At 47.7% G+C, this 20,567-nt stretch overlaps 1 protein-coding gene across 8 annotated transcripts in view; it reads right to left on the reverse strand.

The window, feature by feature from the left end:
- MSI2 (musashi RNA binding protein 2) overlaps positions 1–20,055 on the reverse strand; it is a 371,942-nt gene extending 351,887 nt beyond the window's left edge. For all 8 annotated transcript variants that reach the window (XM_090257700.1, XM_090257694.1, XM_090257698.1 and 5 more), the window contains exons 1-5: positions 19,994–20,055; positions 19,660–19,700; positions 19,251–19,332; positions 18,455–18,539; positions 14,608–14,649 (exon numbers count right to left, since the gene is read on the reverse strand). In XM_090257700.1, coding sequence (XP_090113826.1) covers positions 14,608–14,649; positions 18,455–18,539; positions 19,251–19,332; positions 19,660–19,700; positions 19,994–20,055 — 312 coding nt within the window. The remainder of the gene's footprint in view (positions 1–14,607; positions 14,650–18,454; positions 18,540–19,250; positions 19,333–19,659; positions 19,701–19,993) is intronic.
- Positions 20,056–20,567: the final 512 nt, after the last annotated feature.

Genomic DNA, 20,567 nt, shown 5'->3' on the forward strand with positions numbered 1-20,567 from the left:
CCTACCCCCTCTGTACGAAGCTCTGTCCACACCAGAAAGTCAATCTGTGCAGCTCAAAAGCTGTCTCCACCATGCCTTGGCTAATGCCCCAGCTAATGCCTCAGGAGCCTTCTTCAGCCAGGCCATTGTGTAGCTGGTAACAGTACAGGCAGCTCCCACACAGAAAGTGCTAACACCCCCGAGACACTGTGCTAAGCATGTTATGAACACTGTTGCATGTAATCCTTAAAGTAACCCGGTAAGGTAAAGGTTTGTATTATATGATCCCAATTCATGGATTAGGAAATTGAGGACTAGCAAAATTAAGTAAGCTTCCCGAGGTCACGCAGGTATGTAGTTATTAGAGTTTTATAAACTCTAAGGCTGCCTGACTTCTAAGCCTGTTCTCTTAAACCCTACCTATGAACTGCTGCTTCCCACCACTTTCTCCTTCATTCTTCCTCAGTCTACAGAAGGGGAAACTGAGGCTTGAAGCTGCGGGGCCACTGGCCTGAGTTCACATTCAATTAATCAGTACTCAGCTAAGATCCAGAAGCCGGGTCTCTCCCACCATGCCTAGAACGTTCACATCCATGATCAGCCATCCTCCCTCCTGCCCCGAGCACCCTCTCAGAAAGGAAATCAACCCAAACCCAGAGGCCGGAGAAAGACCCCTAACGTGATCCAACCTGAAGAGAGCAGGCGACTTCCTCCCTAGGGCTCCTGTCTCCTAACCATACCATGGAGCGCACCGGCTTTCTGTCCTTATCCTTTCTGCCACCCTCCCCCAAAAGCCTGGGTCAAGCTTGGAAGCAAGAACCCAGAGCCTCAGCACAAAAGGAAGCATCTCGCCCTGGCCAGGTGGCTCAGTTGATTGGAGCGTTGTCCTGTACACAAAAAGTTTGTGGGTTGGATCCCCGGTCATGGCACGCGCCTAGGTTGTGGGTTTGCTCCCTGTTCGAGGTGCATGTGAGAGGCAACTGATCGATGTTTCTCACACTGATGTTTCTCTCTGCCTCTCTCTCCCTCCCTCTCTTTCTAAAATCAATAAACATGCCTTGGGTAAGGATTTAAAAAAAAATTTTTTTTTAATCGAAATGAAGCACCTCCCTGTGACCTGCACTGACAGGGGACTCACCTCCAAGAAAGTGAAGTGTCACCCAATCCAGAAACTAAAGAACTGAGTCATGCCTCTTTCAGGAAGCTGTAGACATGACCCTCAAGTACAAAGAGGGGCGCTGAGGCAAAGAGCAGCAGCAGCAGACTGGTTACGGCCCCACGCTGCTGGGGGGAAGTAGTGGGAGACAGAGGGAGAATTTCCTACCTGAAGAGCCAGGAGAAGCTGTGACATTTCTTTAGGAGTCAGACCTTTATCTCTTTCTCTCCATGTATTTATTCCTTTGGCTTTTAAATCCAGAAATTCTCTCTCTCTCTCTCTCTCTCTCTCTCACACACACACACACACACACACACATGCAGGCACAGGCAAAAAGAAGCCACATTTGTCACAACAGTTGAAGCTCCCTCATCAAGCAACCAAGGCCGAAACCGGCTGCTAATTAATATTAACCCTCCAAATCAGAGTCATGCTCAGAAAACCTGGGATGAAGAGACACAGGACGGGAGGGGAGGCACCAATTTTCTTTTTACTTCATCTGGAAAATTAAGAGCACTGCTGATTTGAACAAGAAATCATCAAGAAAAGCAATCACAACTCCACACGGCCTGTAACTCGACGGACTTGGCTGTGTGGCCTGCCACTTTCATGCGCTGAAATTAAAATGATTGTGGCAAGAATAGCAATGATGGCGTGGGTTTGTCCCTCCTCCTTCGTCCTGAGAAAACATAGAACCCTTACAGAAGATTCTGAAGGCCATCAGGCAAGAGGTCCTCCTTTTTGTCCAAATAAACCAACAGAAAAGTGGTCAAGACTCCACCGCAGTCCTTCAGAGGAGGGTGTCCCCCCAGACCCTCGACCTCAAAGAATCATGAAGGGGCAGGGAAGGCGGAGCACCAAGGCGGGTTGGCGCCTGGAGACCCTCCTCTCCAGGCACAACACTTATTTGCTGTTTCTGCATTAATTACAATAAACTGCTTCATAGCCTAGCGATCACTTAATGGAGCAGCAAATATGGCTTTTTCCCTATAATTAGTCAATGTAATCTACAATTTCCCTCCTCCCGGCCACCCCTTTCCATTCTCTACATGCTAACATTCACACATGTCCTAGTCCCTTCCCGGGATCCACTTGTAATCATCATCTTGTTCTGCGTTCCCAGCAACCACTGGTGAACTCCATCTGACGGACACGAGGTAGAGGGGACTAACTTGGAAATGAACGTGGAGATCTGGACAACTGTGGATGTGTAAGGTGTCCGGGGGCTTTCTCAGCACTGACAGTGGACCTGAGGGTCAGGGATCTACCAGGCCGATGGCTGGGCTGTGGGTACTTCCTGGAGCTCTGCAAACTTACTCCACTCACATGATGGGGCTCACGGGTTTGTGCTTCAAAGCCTAGCGTTCTGTGTCCCGAAGTAAAAGGTTCTACAAAAAGACAACACGTATCCCCCAGCCCAGCGTCCTCCCTCCCTCCCACCTGTCCTCTCCCGTGGCTGGGAACCTTTCATTTCCTTGGGGTTATTCCTCCTTCTGAGCATCTCCCTAACCTCTTCCACCATCCAGCCCCGCACCTCCGGGACCACCATATATCAAAGGAACAAGCCTACCTTCAAAGGCTTATGGATACCATCTAAGGTTCTTGACTAAATAAAACCATTTCTCTATCGTTGAAAACTCGGGTTCTGTGAAATGAAGCCCCTAAAACAGCCCTAATGCATGTAGATTAAGGATAACAACACCCCTTTCTCATGGTCTGCTTTTCTCTACTCCGCCATCTAAGGATGTATTATTAGCTAAGTGCAAGCGTCCTCATCTCCTGCAAGGCAGAACACTATTTTTCTCATTTTCAAGATTAAAAAAAAAAAAAAAAAAGCCTGGTTATGGGGAAGGAATTAACATGTTCTAAGTCTCAACTATATACTAGGTGCCTTATTTACCGTGTCTCATTTCAAACCCACAACTCTTTTAATTCTGTTTTTCAGGGGCAGAATTGAAACTCAGAAAGGTCTGAACAGCTTCCTAAAGTCACAGAGGAAGCACCAAAGTTCAAACTAGGTCTCTCCAAGCCCCATGGCTGGGCTCCTACCAAGCCACATGCTCATGAGTTACAGCACACAAACCTGCCTGAGTGCAAATTACACAGCAGTTCCGCTTGTTGTATGTATTCACACATCCGCACACCCATGTGCGTATATACTCTCCTGTAGTTCTCAATCCATTAAGAAAAATTATGCAAGGGAGTGGATTCCAGCGCTTACAACGATTCTCCAACCACCGAGTGAGACAGACAGTCAGCATTTGGCCACACTTGCCCCCAGACGTCCCTCTGCCTGACAGTCCTGCCGCTCATGCATCCGCAGCACTTTCTGTGTGCCAGACGCCCTTCGAAGCACTTTGTAAGTCATTTCATGTAACCCTCATGACAGACCCATGAAGGAGACGCTACTGTTGTCTCCCTAAGGCACCAAATATTTAGATAAGCTGCTCAAGGCCCCACGGCTGGTCAGAGGCAGGGCAATCCGGATTCACACTGAGATCCCCTGGTTCCAGGGCCCACGCTCCACCACGAAACCATGCCACCTCAACAGAAAGTAAGAAAAGTGATCCAGTCCATGCTTAAACGCAAGCGTGGGGATGGCATGGCATTGGGCCTGCGTTTGGAGCTTTCCTCTTCCCCTATTTTCAGGCCCCAACCTGTAGGACAGCGACTCATTCGCGAGCTGCTTCCATGAGCAATTCTCTATCACGAGCAATTGTTCAATTCAAGCTCTCCTGTCAGTACGTGAGCCAACAGCCCACAAGCCCTAAAGCGCTGGTCTCCAGGCAGCTTTTAAAGCCCCTGCACGGAGAGATGTGTGAGGATGCTGGAGTTCAAACCCACAAAGCACTTTCCCCACACTTGGGGTTTCGTCTGGATGCCCCGAGACACGGTCATTTCCCATGAACACAATCAGGCCTTCGCCGGGATGCCCAGGGGGTCCGATCGTCCTCTCCCCGTCATCTCTGCACAGCCGGGGGAAGAATTCAGGCAACTGTCTCCACGGTACCTTCCGCTCCAATCCACCAGGGTCGTGCTGAAGGGGCCAGCTGGGAGAGCTAATGGTGTGAACACGCGTGCTTTGAGCAAACAGGATGATGGGGTGATAACGGCAGGCCCAACATGCTAACGTGGCAGCGTGCCAAACACAAGCCGCCCAGGCAGGACTGGCGCTCAAAAGAACTTTAATTGAATTCTTTCAGCAAGCGCAGCAGAAAAATTCATAATGAGGTTCCCCTCCCACCCCAGTTCTACAGTTGTGTGGATCCAGTGGAAAAAAAAATCACTCTTAACAAGGGCACGGGAGGTATATGGCCGTTAACCTGAACATTCTGTACTGCAGGGAAAAACAATGGTCAAAGCTGTGGATTTTTATTTTCAAAGCAATGTAAGTAAGGCATTCTGCCATAATCAGCTTTACTACCCCTATCAGTTTAGGAAAACAAGTTCTGAACCTGGTTCCCTAGTGAAAAATGCAAAATTTGTATAATTAAAATTATACTTGTGAAATTCAAACACACTTAAATTTCCTAAGGGCCCCCTAATCAAGTCAGAAGTTCTTACCAAAACCAATTATCTGCTTCGAAAACAGAAGAGGAAACATATACATGGAGCAGTCTCATGGAGAGCCACAGTCCAGTGCTTTCCTAGGTGTAAGCATCCTCATGCGCGCCTTTTTTTTCCCAGGTAGAAGAGATGGTGAACCTGGTTTTTAAGTGTTCTGTGTGTAAGTTTAAACATTTTTGCTTGTTTGTTTGTTTGCCTTTAGCTATTAAAAAATGACATATTTGAGAGCTCTCCCAGAGGGAACTGAGCTGAAAAGGATTGTTTTTAAAGATATGCATCAATAAATACACACTGTATTTCTACCATCCGCTCCACCCAGGCCCATCTAATCTTTTTTTTTCTTAAGATTTCACAGCAGTTTTTAAACACTTGCCCCTTCCTGTGTAGAATGCTCACTCCAATGCCATGATAAACAATAAAATGGGAGATACCAGCCTCGTTTCTAGAACAGGTAGAGCCAGGTCCTCCCAAGGTCCTATCCAGTAACGTAGCAATACCCAGGTTTCGCACCTCTTTACCAGGTTACTTATCCAAAATGTTGCAGCTTTTCTGGAGTAACTGAAAATTCTTGCACAAGAACAACATGGAAATAGGGAATACTCTCCAAGGCACTAAAATACTTAAGAAGCCGTTGTTGCAATGTTTCATTTACACCATCAATATGAAATGTTATCATGCTAGGGTGTCCAAAAAAAAAAAAAAAAAGCCGTGCACCAACAGGTTTTCTCTTCCCACCTCCCCGGAATCCACTGTAGAGAGGTGGATGTTGACTCCTCACACTCTTGGCTTTGGTGTTCCCACAGTGCCCAGCTCTGCGAGCTCGATTTCCCACGCTGCCCACCCAGGCTCCCGCAAATACCTGGAAGGTAAGACAAAATGCCTCCCCATTTAAAACTTTACTTTTCAGGGGGCTGGCATAGGTGAAGAATATTGCAGCAAACAGAGTAGGGTCTGGTGTGACAAGTGACATCGGAAGACTTAGGAACGGAGCCGAGCATGCACGCACGCACGGGCGCCCACGCTCACACGCAGAAGGAAAAGCTCCGCTGGGAGCAAGGCACGGGAAGTTCTACTCTGAGGGTTCCTGGCCCCTCCCACCAGAGTGGTCACCTCGTTAATGTCATTCGGCTTCACGTTTTGCTACACGAGGTCTTTCTGCAATCTGTTCCTGCAGGCAGCAGGAAGACAGCTTCCTCTGTATAAACTTCTATTCATTGGGAAATGATCAAAAGCTCTGATTTGGAGAAAAGAAAAAAACTTTGATGGGGCCCTCTCTGCTCACTCGTTCCCCTCCTCCAGCTTCTTCTTTTTGGTGCTTTATTCAAAATCCACTACACACTCAAACCATGCTCTGAAAGTCATTTACAACATGCTAGCATTAAAAAAAAAAAAAAGAGCTAGTGATTGCAGTAGCCTGTCTATTTGCAATTGCCCAAAGAGAATAATTCATTTCGGTGGAGGATACAGCTGAAGTCCTGAATACATTCCAGCGCTGTTTTCTGCCCTTCAAAACAATAAAAATGTAAAAGCCCAGACGAAAGAAGGCCTGAGGTGGCAGGAACGAGGCTCTCTTGACCCCTGAGGAATTTATTCTCCTGGATCTTCTAAAGCACTCTCTCCCCAGAATGCATCATCAAGACCATTTTATTAGATTTTTCTAAACCCCTGAAATTGTCACATAATTGAAACAGAAACAGCAATTTAGAGCTCTGAATGGATTTCTTAAAAAGGCGCTCCCTTGCCCGCTCTCACCCCAACCTAAATTTAAGGCCCTTGCGCACAAAACCCTATCTATCTTTTAAGTCCTCCCCCACCATAAAAGTTACACATTCCCCTAATGCCTTAGACTTCAGGACATTTGACAGAAACTCATCCCAGACAACAGGCTAAAAAAAGAATCCATTAGCATTAACTTGCCTGTCACAGCCAGTGACAAATAAATGAATGTGATGCTTTCAGATCAGTCATTGGTGGAACTACCCCCAGGCAGATAAAGAGCAAGACTGGGAGAGAGAACGCTCCTGGGTGGACCTCTCACACAGCGGGGTCTTAGCTGTCCCCTAGCTGCACCCCAGGACTTTGCTCTCAGAAGCAGCAAAAAACACAGCACCAGACATGGAAAAGGAAATGAACTCCCAACGCCCACTGAGCATCCCCAAGATAAAGGATGCACGCCATCTGCCCTTCAAGAGCCAGGACCCCAGGAACAGGCCAAGCCACAGACACACGCTGTTCTATCCGTCACCCCTAAAAAGTGGCAACTGTACCAATCAACTCATGAACTGCTAGGTAAGGGCCTCCTATGTTCTGGGCAGTGTCATTTGGACCCTGCACTGTGTGCAGGTATCACCTCAGGCCCTTCATCTAATCCCCTTCACAATTTTATGATGTAAGTATTGTTTAAAAAACCCAATTTACAGATGCAGAAATGAAGGCACAAAACCATGACGTGATTTGTCCAAAATTCCATAGTTAATAAGGGACATTTAACTATGTTAAACAGGTTTTTATAAAAGAGGCAACAGACACTAACCTGAAACTTCCTGGCCAGATGATAACAAATTTTATTGCTCAGCCTGAGCATTTTACAGCAAAGTACAAGAACCTAAAATCTACCCAGTTGTGTTGGGTGCAGCAGGCTTAGTGGGTAAGGGAGCCGGGACATGGGATTCTGATAGACTTTGGTCCAAACACCAACCTTGACTCTTACTAGTTCTGTGGCCCCTGGAAAGCTGTTTACCTGCCTTGGGCTTCAGTTTACCCATCTGTCAAATGGAAATAATACCAACAAAGGACTGATGTAAGAATGAAATTAAAGGAGATTAAGTATATAGAGGCTTAATACAGTGCCTCAAACACACTGGCTCACAATAAGCGACAGCCATTATTTTGAACGAGAATTTCTGTTTTTGAGTATTAAGGTCTCGAAACTAAAATTAAAAAATATGGCATCCAGGAACCCAATCTGGAGCCTAACTTTCCAGACTGGGAGCTTGATGCCATCTACCCTTGAAAGAGAGGGAGACTGGGGACACCTTGTTATATTTGCAACACCTATTCCAGTTGGACCAACCACCCCGGGCTATTGCTACAACATACCGCGGGGCGCTCAGGCCTAAAACCACATGTGCTCAACACCTCGTGATTCTAAAACCTCCTGCTCCTCACAGGCAGCCACTCAACCCAAGGTAACCCCGAGCAGTACTACCTAGGAAGTCACAGGTCAGGCCGCTCTGAGCCATAGGGCACATGCACTGGTGTCGTGTAGACAACCTGCAACTTCCATACCAAGAAATGACAACACACTATCTACATACAGTAAGGTCAAGATCATGGCTTGGACAAGGACAGAGTACCGAACTTTAGGATTTTGTCTGTATCATGGCCCCTCGTTAAGGAGGTGGAGAGGAAGATGGAACTTTTTGCAGGGGTGGTGTCTGCCAAGGGCACCATTCACAAAGAAGGGTCTACAGCCAGAGAGAATGCAGCCTGAATTCCACTGAAGGCACAAGGCCAGGATGGGAAGCTCTCCGTGAAATTGCATCAGCCATAGTCCTATCTGTGACCCCAGCTTCTATATTGGTCCCAAAGAGCTCATCACATCAGATGGAGCATCCCCATGACCCTGAACACACACAGCAGGTTCCCTAGCACCTGCCACTAAAGCCCAAACTCATTTGCTTTGCCAGGCATTGAAGGCCTTCCACGGTCTGGCCCCACCCACTCTCCAGGCTCACCCCAGAGCATTCTGCGGCACACATCCATTGCCACAGCCGCAGGGCCTGACCTCTCCTAGTCCCTGGTAGGAAAAACTGCATTCCTGCCATTCTTCCTGCCTACCTGTTCTTCAGGATCTGGGGCAAAGAGCGCCTCTTCCAAGAACCTATCTTCACTCTCCCTTCCTCGAAATGTTGTTCCTACCTCTCTTACCGCGCTCAGTGCACCCTCCCTCAGCAGGGAGGTAAGACCCCTGATAGCAATAACAGTGTCTCCTGGGTCACTTTGAATTCGTTCTATCTACATGGAGACCGAAGGTGTACTAAAGAGTGATATTAAAAGCTAAGAGGGTTTTTTTAATTAGTAAAATATGCTTGAACCCTTATTGTCCAGTGGAAGCAATAAGCCATAACCTAAAGAACCATAAAACTCAGAAAGAAGCGCCTAACACAGTCCCCATGCTGAGCAGAAATGTAAATAATTACTGAATTCTGAAAGTGGCAACCAACTGTATGAACACACCCCTCCATCACTCTCACCTGCTGAGGGTTTGGCACCCATCGGCGTGTTATGTGCTTGTCCATTTACTCGCTGCTCATTTGCCCCCCTCGTGTGAAAGCCCTGCGAGGGCCGGGCCTTCGTCTTCCTCTCCGCACTGTCCCCAGAACAGCGCACACTGTCTGGCACCAATGACGTTTGGTGAATAAGTGAATGAGTGAGTGCCTCGCACAATGCCTAATGGATGTTTTTACTCATTTATGATTGTTGCAAGGGTCACAACCAAAGAAAAGCTAAAATGCTGTGGAAATCCAGAGAAGGAGCTAGCATGTCCATGAGGGAGCAGAGACAGCTTTGCAGGAAAGGTAACGATTAACTTGGGCTTTGAAAGAGGGATCTGTTTTATACAGTAGAGAGGAGGAAGGGCAGAGCAGATGGGCATCTACAAAAGGACAGCTATTCACAGAAGGGAGACACTCAGTTTCAAGGCAGCAAGAGGCAGATGAATCGGGAAATAAGTTACAGGATCCCCACCCTGCCCCCCCAGACAGATCTTGAAGGACGTTCCCCATCAGGCTAAGTTTAGACTTTGTTCACTGGGCGCCATGAATCCATGGAGGGTGTCGTGAATCCCCCCCAAAATGGATACACACAGAGTCAACAATTTAAAACAATTAAGCTCTTAGGAAGCAACTACGTGAGATCAAGCAGGACAGAGATGATGAGCTACATCTCCCCAGCCGAAGGATGTTCGGGTTTAAAAATACAAAATAGGACAGGAAGGAGGGGTGCTGCCTCCAGGGGCACCCCGAATGGTCAGCTGGTTCCTCAGAAAGTGCCTTCCTCTTCCTCCCTTCCTGGGGGACAAAGAAATTCCACTTATCTGCCAAAACCCTCTGACATAGAACACAGGAGACTGACCTTAACATTGAAGCAAAAGCATGTGAGGAAAAGCAGAATCCAGCATAAGGACATTTGTAGGACGAGGCGCTCCTCCTCCTGAGCTGACACCTGCTGCTGACGGGGACGCAGGAAGGAGCTGCACTCTGCGACAGGGAAGATGCTAAGCCACTAACCGACCAGGGTCCTGGCCCCATGGACAAGCGCTGCAGACACACCGCCCCCTCCCCCGGCTGGGAACCAGAAACCCACTGGAGGTCTGTTAACTGTGGCTGCCGAGATGACAGCTGCGGATCATCCAAGATGGCAAGACGCTAGAACGACCCGACCCACAGCAGCAGGGAAGGCCAGATGCCGAAAACTCACCCCTCGCCCTTGAGGAGCTGCCAAGAAACCGCTCCCCCGGAACAGGAGGTGCGTGCGTAAAACGCCCGCGCTGTGCTGCGCCCACCTGGATGCCTGCTTAGCAGAACCTTCCAGGGGACAGAAAAACCTGGTTTCTAGCTCAACCTTGCCACAACTCAGCTGTGTGACCTGGGGCAAGGAACAAACTTGTCAGCTGTCTCCACTGTGAAAAAAAAAAGGCAGGCCGGATTCAACTTATGCAGTTAACAATCAGTTACCAAATGCCAACCACCAACAGCCCCCTGCCGTCAGGGGGGCTTACTTTCCAATTCAGATCTTTCTCAGGTCATTTTTACCATAATTTTTTCATTCTGCAAAAATAATTCAATAATAATAGTATCCGCAGATATTTTTGCCAGGAGCCAGGCACAGACTTCTTGCATTCACCTTGGAAACAGCTCCAGGCTGAGCAGGACACTATCCTTGTTTTAAAGAGAAGGAAACTGAGGCTAGGAGAGGCTTAGGTAACTCTCCCAGGGTCACCAGCTGTGACTGAAGGCAACTGGAAATAGGTCCCCCTTGATCAACAGGTAAGGGTCTGGTCTCTAAAACTTAAGGAGCAAAATGGCAACAGAGGGAAGTGGGGGACGCTTTCTTATGCACAAGGATAATTAAGGCAGATGGTGAGTTATGCCCAGACTCACTCTCGCCGTAAGATGCTAGGCAGTTTCTTGGTCTCTCCACGAGGAAAAGAACCCAGAAGATGGAGCAAAACTCTTCCCAGCAGCCGACACGTCTGCCCAAAGGGACGGGAGGATACGTGAGGTGATTGATCCCAATCATCCCCATTTCTCTGATGGTTTCAAATTAAGTCTTTTTAGAGCAGCATGATCATTTTAATTTTTAAAAAGACAGAGGGGGAAACTCTTACATATTTCACAAAATGAAATAATCATCCGAAGAAATAGAAAGACACGGAACAGACTGATCTTCTCCTGATCCAAATGTACTTCACTAATTAACGGCCACTGGTCTCCGAGGGGCCGCCCCGCGACTAGTTAAGAAAGCCCCACTCCACTTCACTTGAGACGGGAACATTTACATCGCAAAGGGGGATAAATGAACTGCGGGATTCAAAACCCTTCCTCTGGTCGCTCGTTAAAATTCTGGTCAAAACGGATTTTTATTTATGTGATACATTAAAGAATATTATGACAGTACTAAGACGAGATCTGTTCCTCACTGCCAGGGATTTTCTTTCATATTAAGTTACAGTTTCTTTCTTGTTTTAACACCTCCACGGAATATTTCTCTGGCGAGTGTTAGCAAGGAAGGGCAGCCAGGAAGTGCTGAAATGAATTTTAACTGAAACACACGCCCACGTACCACTCACAAGCTCCTCACCCAGTCGCGAGGAGGGGCACAGCTCACCTTGCCCCCGGGACCCAGGCACACGCACAGAAGTCTTTTTGAAGGGAGATAAACAAGATATGAATAAGGCTTGCCTTAAAGTTCTCTGTTCCTGACTGCAGGGTTTTGGCTTCACTCTGAAATCCCTGTGGCTGGGCTCAAACTCTATCAGGAAGTACCCATGGACAAGGAAGGCGCTCTCCCCCCTCCCCGACTCCCAACTCCCACACACCTCTCCAATTCCCCAGCTGTCTCCTGGGGTTGAACAGCTCCAGAACCATCTGAAAAGATGCCCGGAGGGGCCTGATGGAGAGACAGCTACCAGACAGTATCGCACAGTGGGATGATACCCCAGGGGCTGGGCTAATCACCCAACCGTGGCACTTCCAAGTCCTGAGAAGCTGGCTGTGGCACCGCTCCTGATGGCCTGCTGACCACTTGGTGTCATCTGCTCTTCCATAACGGAGAAGTGATACAACGCTACCCCCATGGGCTAGCACGCTGGGAGAGGGCCAGCCCTGGAGCCAGGTTGCCTGGGTGGGTTCCTTGTATCACTTCTCAACCCATTTGCACCTTGGTTTCCTCAATGGAGATAATACCACTGCCCACCTCACAGGACAGCGGTGTAGACTAAATGAGTTAGTGCACCACAGTGCCTGGCCCATCAATTCCATTCACAGCATCAGTAATGCTAGCTCTCTCACAGAACTGGTATGGGGGCCTGACTAAAGTAACAGTAAGAACAGCAGGTAACACACAGGCATTACACTGCACCAGGTCTTTAAATACTTTACCTTTAATAATGTATTCAATCCACACAAACACTCGATGAGATGGGGAAACTGAGTTTCAGGGAAGTTCAATGATTTGCCTGAATTCACGAAGCTAATGAGTGACACAGGCAGGAGCTAAAGTCAGGCTGTCAAGCTTGAAAACATCAACCACAAGGAAAATGATTAAAGCCACAATAGTGATGGCGGTGGTGGTGGCAATGGTGGTGACAAGTTACAAAGGCCCTCACCCCGGGCCAGGCTGTTTTATTCTTCACAACAGCCTTCCGAAGGAGCTACTGTTGTCACTGCCATTTTACAGATGAGCAAACTGAGGCTGAGAGAAGGCCATGTGCGCGATGTCACAGGACCTGGGATTCAGACGGAGATAATGGACAGGAGAGTCCTTCGTAAAGTGTGTCATAGAAAACAAGGGACTGTCACGAACTCCCTAGAACCCCATGGAAAGATGTCCTCCTCTAATGGTTTAATGTCAGTTCACATCTAAGTGTGATAGTTCACTGAAAACTGCCAGACTCCGGGCGGGGGATGGGGGCGTGGGGAGGATATGTGTGTGTACACTTTGACAAGTTTAAGAAATATTCTGTCTCGTTTTCAAGTTGAATGCATCACTGAAAAACCAAATGCCACGGTATATCAAAATGAAATATTGCCATCGTGGTTCAAAAAGGGGGGAAGCGGGCCAAAGTGAAGGAGAAAACAGGTCAAACCCATGGTTTGACCAAGTCAGGGATTTTTCCAGTTTCCCTCCAGGATAACCTGACCCTAGTTCTGGGTAATCAAACGACTAACCTGGAAATTTGAAGATTCCCACTTATGGAAGAAACAGCAATTCTTCCAAACCCAGGAAATACTGCTTATTCTGGAAGCCTCCTGAAATGTCAAGGATCACACAGAGTTTGGAAAGCAACCTTTCAAACAGTTAAGACAGGCCCAAAGTTTGTGCTCAGTACAGAAATAATCTAACTTTTTTGGCTCATTAAGTTCTGTTACTTGCTTAATATTAGGGGGAAAAAATGCCTTAAGAAAGTATTTCACTATATTTACTTAAGGGATTTGTGTTTCCTTAGACAGAAAGGAAGGAAAGAAAGCAAAAAAAAAAAAAAAGAAAGAAAGAAAGAAAGAGGGGAGGGAGAATTGTGTGGAAGGAAAAAATAGAAAAAAGGAAGGAAGAGAGGGAGGCAGGGAAATCTCATGGCGGAATCAGACCTGAAATTCTCAAAACATCATCCACAATTCCAACTTCTTCATTCGTGTGCAAAGCTGTTCCTCCCTTGACACAATTACAAGGTTCCATTTCTGTGAGACCGTGCTTAAAGAAATAAATGGAATTTGCTAAAGCCACAGCCCCGTTCCTTTTATGACCTACAATCAGAAGCTTCACCTTTTCCCCTTTCCTTGAAAGAATGCCAAGGCCACAAGGTGCAGATAACATCTTTCTTCCAGAAAAAAAAAAGTTTAATGAAAAAGTGCCAACATAACACGTAAGCCCTAAGCCCTTCAGACTGCACCTGAGGCGTGGGCAGCGGACTTCCCACAGCCACCCCTGGCAAGCTCAGTGCAAACTGCGGTAGTGACACACTTCTCAGAAAGCGAAGGCCTATCTTGAGCCTTTAAGCAAGTCCTGTAGTAGCACTCAGACAAGCTGACAACCTTTTCAGAACCTCTCCGCCCAGGCCCCTGCCTTGCACAAAGCAGGAGCACTGTGGGTTTCAGGTGTGCCCTGATTTACCCAACCAGCCTGGGACCAGGAAAGCCACGGACTCCTCTGTCAGAGTGAGGGCTTTGTGGGTCTACGGAGTTGTTTTCCCAGGAAAGCACAAGCTGTTTACTTAAATTCTGCTCCTCTCTGTGAACTCCAAGTTGAAAGGCCTTAAAAGAGTACCTTCCAAAAAGAGTCACAAGGAAATGTCCAACTTTTCCTGATAGGATCTCAGCACTGCTTAAAAAATAAATAGAGCACTTGCATAAATATTGCAACAGACGGAGCCATGTCCTCCCACTAAGCATCAGGCCTGTCCTTGCACTAGCGGTATGCTTAGGGCCCACCTCCCCGTGGCTCACTTACAGACACAGGTTGTCTCAGAGCACCCGGCCTGGCCTCTCACAGCCACATGCTGTCACCCTGAAGGAACCCTGGGCACCGGGTTTCAATGCTGCGTTGCCAGTGCTCTGTTTGAAACTCGAAATCCTTGGCAACCATCTCTGGGCGCTACAATCCTATTAACCGATTCTCCTCCTTACCTTGGGCTGCGCTCGACGAGGAAATGCAACTTTGGGGTCAATCTGGGGAAAGAATGGAAAAGTGGGAGTCAATTGCTATGCTTTGAGGAGAGGAAACTGTATGATTTATCACCTAATTATTAATCACTCATTTCTCAGGCTTATAACCCAGCTTTTAGTAACTTCTCGGGCAACCCAAAAAGTTCTGTAGACTTGGATCCAAACATTACTGGTTTCTCCCAAAATGTAATAAATAGAACTAGCCTTTCTGAAATACCATGCATTTCAATGTGTGATGCTGTTAATAAACCAGATCTCATGTGTTCTTATGTAGGCCAGGGCCTCTCTTCCACAGATCCTGAATGGTAAATGGCAGCTGCATCTATCTAATCTGCAATGCTTGGCTAGGAGAAAATCATCACTGAAAAAAAAATCACAACCTGAAAATTCAATGTGAGACTCTTCCAGCTGTAGGTGACTGGATGGTATTTCTTCTCCCAGGTGAGAACTAAGCAACACAGGAGCGGAAGGGGATTCCAAAATTTTTAAATCAACAACATCTAAAAACTCCCCATAGACATCCAACACAAAAATGCTTTGCTTGAATTAATTTACGCGTTTGTGCAAAAGTTACCTAAGATTAATCAAAGGCATAGTTTGTTTGTTCTGTAGTTATAGCTCAAAAGAAAACAGGTGTCAGAAAACTATGGCACCCAATTTGCTTCTTAAAATAATAATAATGAAGTAAAATAAAAAGAAACACATGAGCTAAATCCACCTGGATTTTAAAAATCACAGGGGAGAAAAAAAAAAAAATTTCTGAACAACCTAAACCCAAATTAGAAAAGAAAGGCCACCAAGAGAAGAGGATTTAAAAAAAAAAAAAAGTTACTCAAAAAAGCCAGAATGTAGTGTAACAATCAGGGTATTCCCCTGCCCTAACCCCAATCCCAGTGGGAAGACATCCTCTACCCTAGATTAGACCACTTACAAAACGCATAAGTCTCCATCAGGGACTGGCTTTAAAATTCAAAACAATTCCCACGGAAGCATCTGAATCTAACAAGCTAAGGGAAAAGTTGTTGAATAGAAAATACAGGGAGGGAAGGAATAATAAAATATTCCCATTGTTGGTTTTCATTAGATTTCTAAATGTCATGAGTCTCTGGGTAAAATTTAACGTGGAGAACGGCATGAATATTGCTACAAGTTATTTATAGGCTTTGGTTCTCATATTAAAATTCCCCCCTTTTTAAATGTAAATCTGAACCTTGATTTCAGTTCTGCCATGGGGTTAAAAAAAAAAAAAAGAGTAATGATCTGGGGGAAAGCACAGAGGAGGAAAGGCACACAACAGATAATTCTTGTTTGCAGACTTAACATCCCTTAGGACCCGAGCGGATAATATGTACAAAGATCTACCACTTTTATTAAGGTAGTTTAAAAACCTAATGTAAGCCTGCAACGTGTTTGTTTTCTACCTTTAAACATCACCTGAGAAATGAGAGATTGTTTTTCAAAAACTAAAAGAGACAGAAATCTCTGATCTAGAAAACTATCCTTTCATCAAGATTAACATTACCGCAACTACAGGTGCATTCAGCACTGACTAGAGCTGTCTACAAGAGAAATACAACAGGTGTGGATTTCCATTCTGTTGACCAAATGTAAGACAGATACGTCTCTTCATAAACACTCCCAAAGTCTTTCTTTTTCTTTCTTTCTTTCTTTTTTTAGCTGACAGGCACATAATTGCAATAATAAGTCATCTTGTTTGTTGGGTAAAAGGTGAGGGACCGGACATTTTGGGGAAGAGGTCAGGAGCCGAGGGGGAAGGGAGCAGTGAAGAGAATGGAATGAAATATATATATAAAATTACAAAACTCAAAGCCAATTCCAAATCCCTGTGTTGTGTGTTGTGATAACAGCATGCTGTACCACAATGAGAGTTCTTCCGTGTGCTGAGATTTCTAAGGGAGAAGACAGGTCAAGGTAAGTATGGCAAATCCCAACCTTTTGCACGTCCCTGTCAACTATTTTTTTTTAAATGAACAAAAAAGAAAACTACCAAAAAATTAAAACATTAGTTAGTTAGGTACAGCTCTACTTACTGTAGCTACAAATCCTCTAGGAAAAAGACTAGGGTACTATTTTGGATGTGAATGGCCATTACCTAAACAAAGCTTTTAAGGTAAACAAGATCCTCTGTTTCCATGTCAATAAACCAACCGCTTCTGCCTCCTGCACTGAACGGTTGAAACAAAGTCAAAAGCTATGTTATACTAAATCATAGTGACTAAAACATGTCTACAAACAATTAGGGAGGGAGTACTGAAGGCTTTGCACCTAGTACTGAGGGCTATGACCCACCAGCCACTGTAGAAACCAAATACTATTTTCTCCCAATCAGAGTAGGGGGAGGGGGGCAGATCATACATTCCTGAATGTGCTTGGAAATATTTGTCCTCTAATTTCACTAGCTTTTTGAACTATCTAGCCAAAAAGTCAAAGAGTAAAACAATTCTCCAAATATCCATTATCAATCTACAAATGATCATCCCTGAAATTAGATGACCTAAAGTGCAAAAAGGCTGGGCTGGGGGCTATGGCAAATCCAGCAATTAATAAAGCAGCTTAGAGTGTGTGGGGTCTTTTCTTGGGGATTAGTGGGCCATGCACCTCATCTCTGATCAGAGAGAGTAAATCTGCGAAGTCAACGCAGGTGCACCAAAAGTGGCCAGGTTTTTGTGTTTTGTTTTGTTTTTTTCCTTCTCTTCTATTCAATGTTAAAGCCAAAAGAGACTTAGAAGATCACCTCAGTTTCACTCCTTTATTTTAGAGAAGAGGAAGGTGAGGACTGAGGCAGAAAACAACTTTCCCAAGTTCGTAAGGGGCAGCTGGGACTAGAACCCGGCTGCCTGCCGTATCCCCCGACCCCACCAGAGAGGTGAAGTCTCACGCAGCCCAGCACTGCATCCCAACGTCACCGTGGGGCCCCTGCCTTGGCAGATGTATAAAAACTGTGGGGAAATTCTAGAAGACAGAAACGGAAGGGAGACGCAGACAGAGCCAACACAGGAGTCTAAATAAAACACTATACATACAGCCCTCCCATTAAATGTATTACCATATGCTGATATTCTTTCTTCCCTTCCTCTTCCGACCTCTTAGAGACCTCCCGCCACCCCCGACCCCCAACACCAAGCGTTAAAACCTTATAATGCTATAAAAGTACCCACACTCGAAATAAAGGATCTAAGAAAGAAAAGGGAGGAAAAAATCACTTTGAAACCCAAGGCCTTATCAGCCTTAGATTTCACGCCATCTGGAGCCACCCACTGGATGCCCCGCTTGGCCCTGGGAGCGCCTCCTTTCCTTCTCAAACCCCATTTCAAATCCGAAGCACCGCGAGAGGAACCTGTTGCCTGGACCTGCGATTAGCGCCCCTCCTCCGGCCCCGTCCCCCTGGGCCAGGAAGCAGGCTGTGCCTTCTGAAAGCCAGTTCCCACAGCCACAGTTGGTAAAGTGTGCTGTCCTCTGCTGACAAAGAAAAGTTGCCTTTGCTCAGTGCTGGAGTTTCTTTGCACGGTCCCTTAGCCCTGAAAATACCCACCCCCCAAGCCGACCCCTCCCCCAAGCCTAGTTTGGCAGCAACTGGAGTTGCTGTGGAACAGGCTCTAAAAAGAAAACCCCAAACCCAGCGATGGTAGCAAACTTTAGTGCCAACTCCCAAGCTCTGCTTAAAGTACCCGGCTCTCAGCACAGAAGCAAAAGACGGCACTGTCCCTTTAAATGGGGCTGTCAATGCCCACATCAGTCCTGCAAAGGGGCGAACGACAGCAACCACGACGAGGTAAAGCAAACCTACCGTCTTGGAATCTAACTCATGGTGGGGCTGACCTAATACTTTATCTACACTTGCTGGGTCTGCGAACGTGACGAAACCGAAGCCTCTGAAATGAGACAAAGGGGGAGAAAAAAAAAAAAAAAAACAGGAAAATGTGACACCACGAAGAGCAACAGGGAGTGAGCCCTACTGCAGAATGGAGAGCAAAAGTTGCCCCCCGCCGCCCCCCACATCCCCTCCTCCAAACCCCCTCCAGTCTACAGCCCTCCGCCTCGCAGGAAAATCTACCAAGGTTAATGGGGGAAGTGGAACGGGGGCAGGGCCGGTGAAGGTAACTTAGAAAAAGCTGGTGTCTCCACTCTTTCGCCACCTCAGTTTCCTCTCCCCCTCCTCCCCTTCCCTTTCTTAACGCTTTGTTTTATCCCGATGAAAACCCGGCACTTAGGAGAGATTCATCCAGCTCTCTAAGAGGGGCTTAAGAGTTTGGGGAGCCGGGAGTGGGAAGAAGCACACATTTTTAAAAAACTATGTGGAAAGTGAATGAAGCCGAATGTCATTTTAAACAGGAGAAAGAGAGCGACGGGAGAAGGACTTCAGGCGGAGAGATGGGTATCTCTATCCAGACAGGGTTCAAGCCCCAATTTATAATAACCTTGGAGGTGACGGAGGGGGGGGGTGGAACAGAGCGACGTTCGAAACCAGCCACATGCCAGAGCCCCATTCTAAATCCGCTTAGCTACTTCCGAAGACACCTCCAAAAATAACACTTAAACTTTGTTCTAAAATAAAGGCAAAAATCCAGAAGGGGATGGTTTACCTGGAGCGTTTCGTAGTGGGATCTCTCATGACCATACATTCTCTAATTTCTCCAAATTTGCTAAAATAGTCTCTAAGGCTATCTGTAGAGAGAAAAGAGAGAGATGGGGGGGGGGGCGGAGAAGGTGTGGGGGGGAAAAAGCAATGCAAATTTTGATCAAGGACAAAAACCAAAAGTAGTTTTCTGTTGTTATTCTGTTTTGTTTTTGCATTTTTTTGCACACGCGGGGGAAATTCGGCAACAGAGGTCGCGTAGAGGGCTCGGAAAGGATTTGCTATTTAAAAAAATAACCTTGCACAGGAGAAGTGGGGAGCCAATGGCGGGGGGGGGGATCCTACACCGGGATAACAAAGAGCAATAAAGAAGCCAAGAAGGGGGGGACCCAGGCGTCCCCCCCTCCCTCCCTTACCTGGTGAGGTCTGCCAGCTCAGTCCACCGATAAACATTTTACTAGAGGGAGAAAACATAACAGAAGTGAGCACCGATGTCAGATCGGCCATTTTGACGTGTAACTTACAAAAGCTAAAAGGAAAGCGGGGGGGAGCGAGCAAGCGAGAGCCGAGAGGTGGGGTGGGGGAGAAGGTGACGGCGAAATGCAATCCAAAGGTGTGTAACTTCCACGGGGGGGGCGCGCGGGAGGGGCGGGGGGGCGCAGGAGATGCCGGGCTCCGCGCACCGCCGTCCCCGCCGCTGCAAGGAGAGCGAGCCCGAGGCGGCGCGGTGGGCAGCGGCTGGAAACTTACCCGGGGTCGTGCTGGGAGTCGTTGGCGCTGCCCGAGGTGCCTTGGCTCCCATTTGCCTCCATATCTGAGCCCCCCCGCCCCCCCACCCCCAAAAATCCGAGCCCCACAGCGATCGGAGCGGAGCGGCGGCCGACTCCGAGCCCCGAGATCTCCCGCTCCCTCCTCCCCCTCCTCCTCCTCCCCCCCGCCCGGGCTCCTCCGAATCTCTCTGCGAGCGGCGGAGCCGGGGCAGCGGCGAAAGCCGTCACACGTGGGCTCGGCTTAGCTCAGCCCTGCCGCTCGCACACCCCCCCGTCCCCGCCCCCCCGGCCCATCCCCACCTCTCCCCCTCCTCCTCCCCACCCCCATCTCCTCCTCCTCCTCCCCCCTCCTCCCCGGCGCACGTGGGGCGGAGTTCTATAACGTCGTGTAACCAATGCCGGTGACGTCACGCACCCCGGTGCGGCCCCCGCCTGCCCGCGCGCGCACAGGCGGCCCCCCGCGGCCGGACCCACGGGGGCGGTACGCGAACCTCGCCGCCCGCAGGAGCCCCGCCTCCGGGCGGTCCGGGCGCCGGGCTTGAGGGAGCGCACCC

This window comes from Furipterus horrens, unplaced genomic scaffold, assembly GCF_987537825.1.
Source record: "Furipterus horrens unplaced genomic scaffold, mFurHor1.1.pri manual_scaffold_11, whole genome shotgun sequence".
Taxonomy (NCBI): Eukaryota; Metazoa; Chordata; class Mammalia; order Chiroptera; family Furipteridae; genus Furipterus; species Furipterus horrens.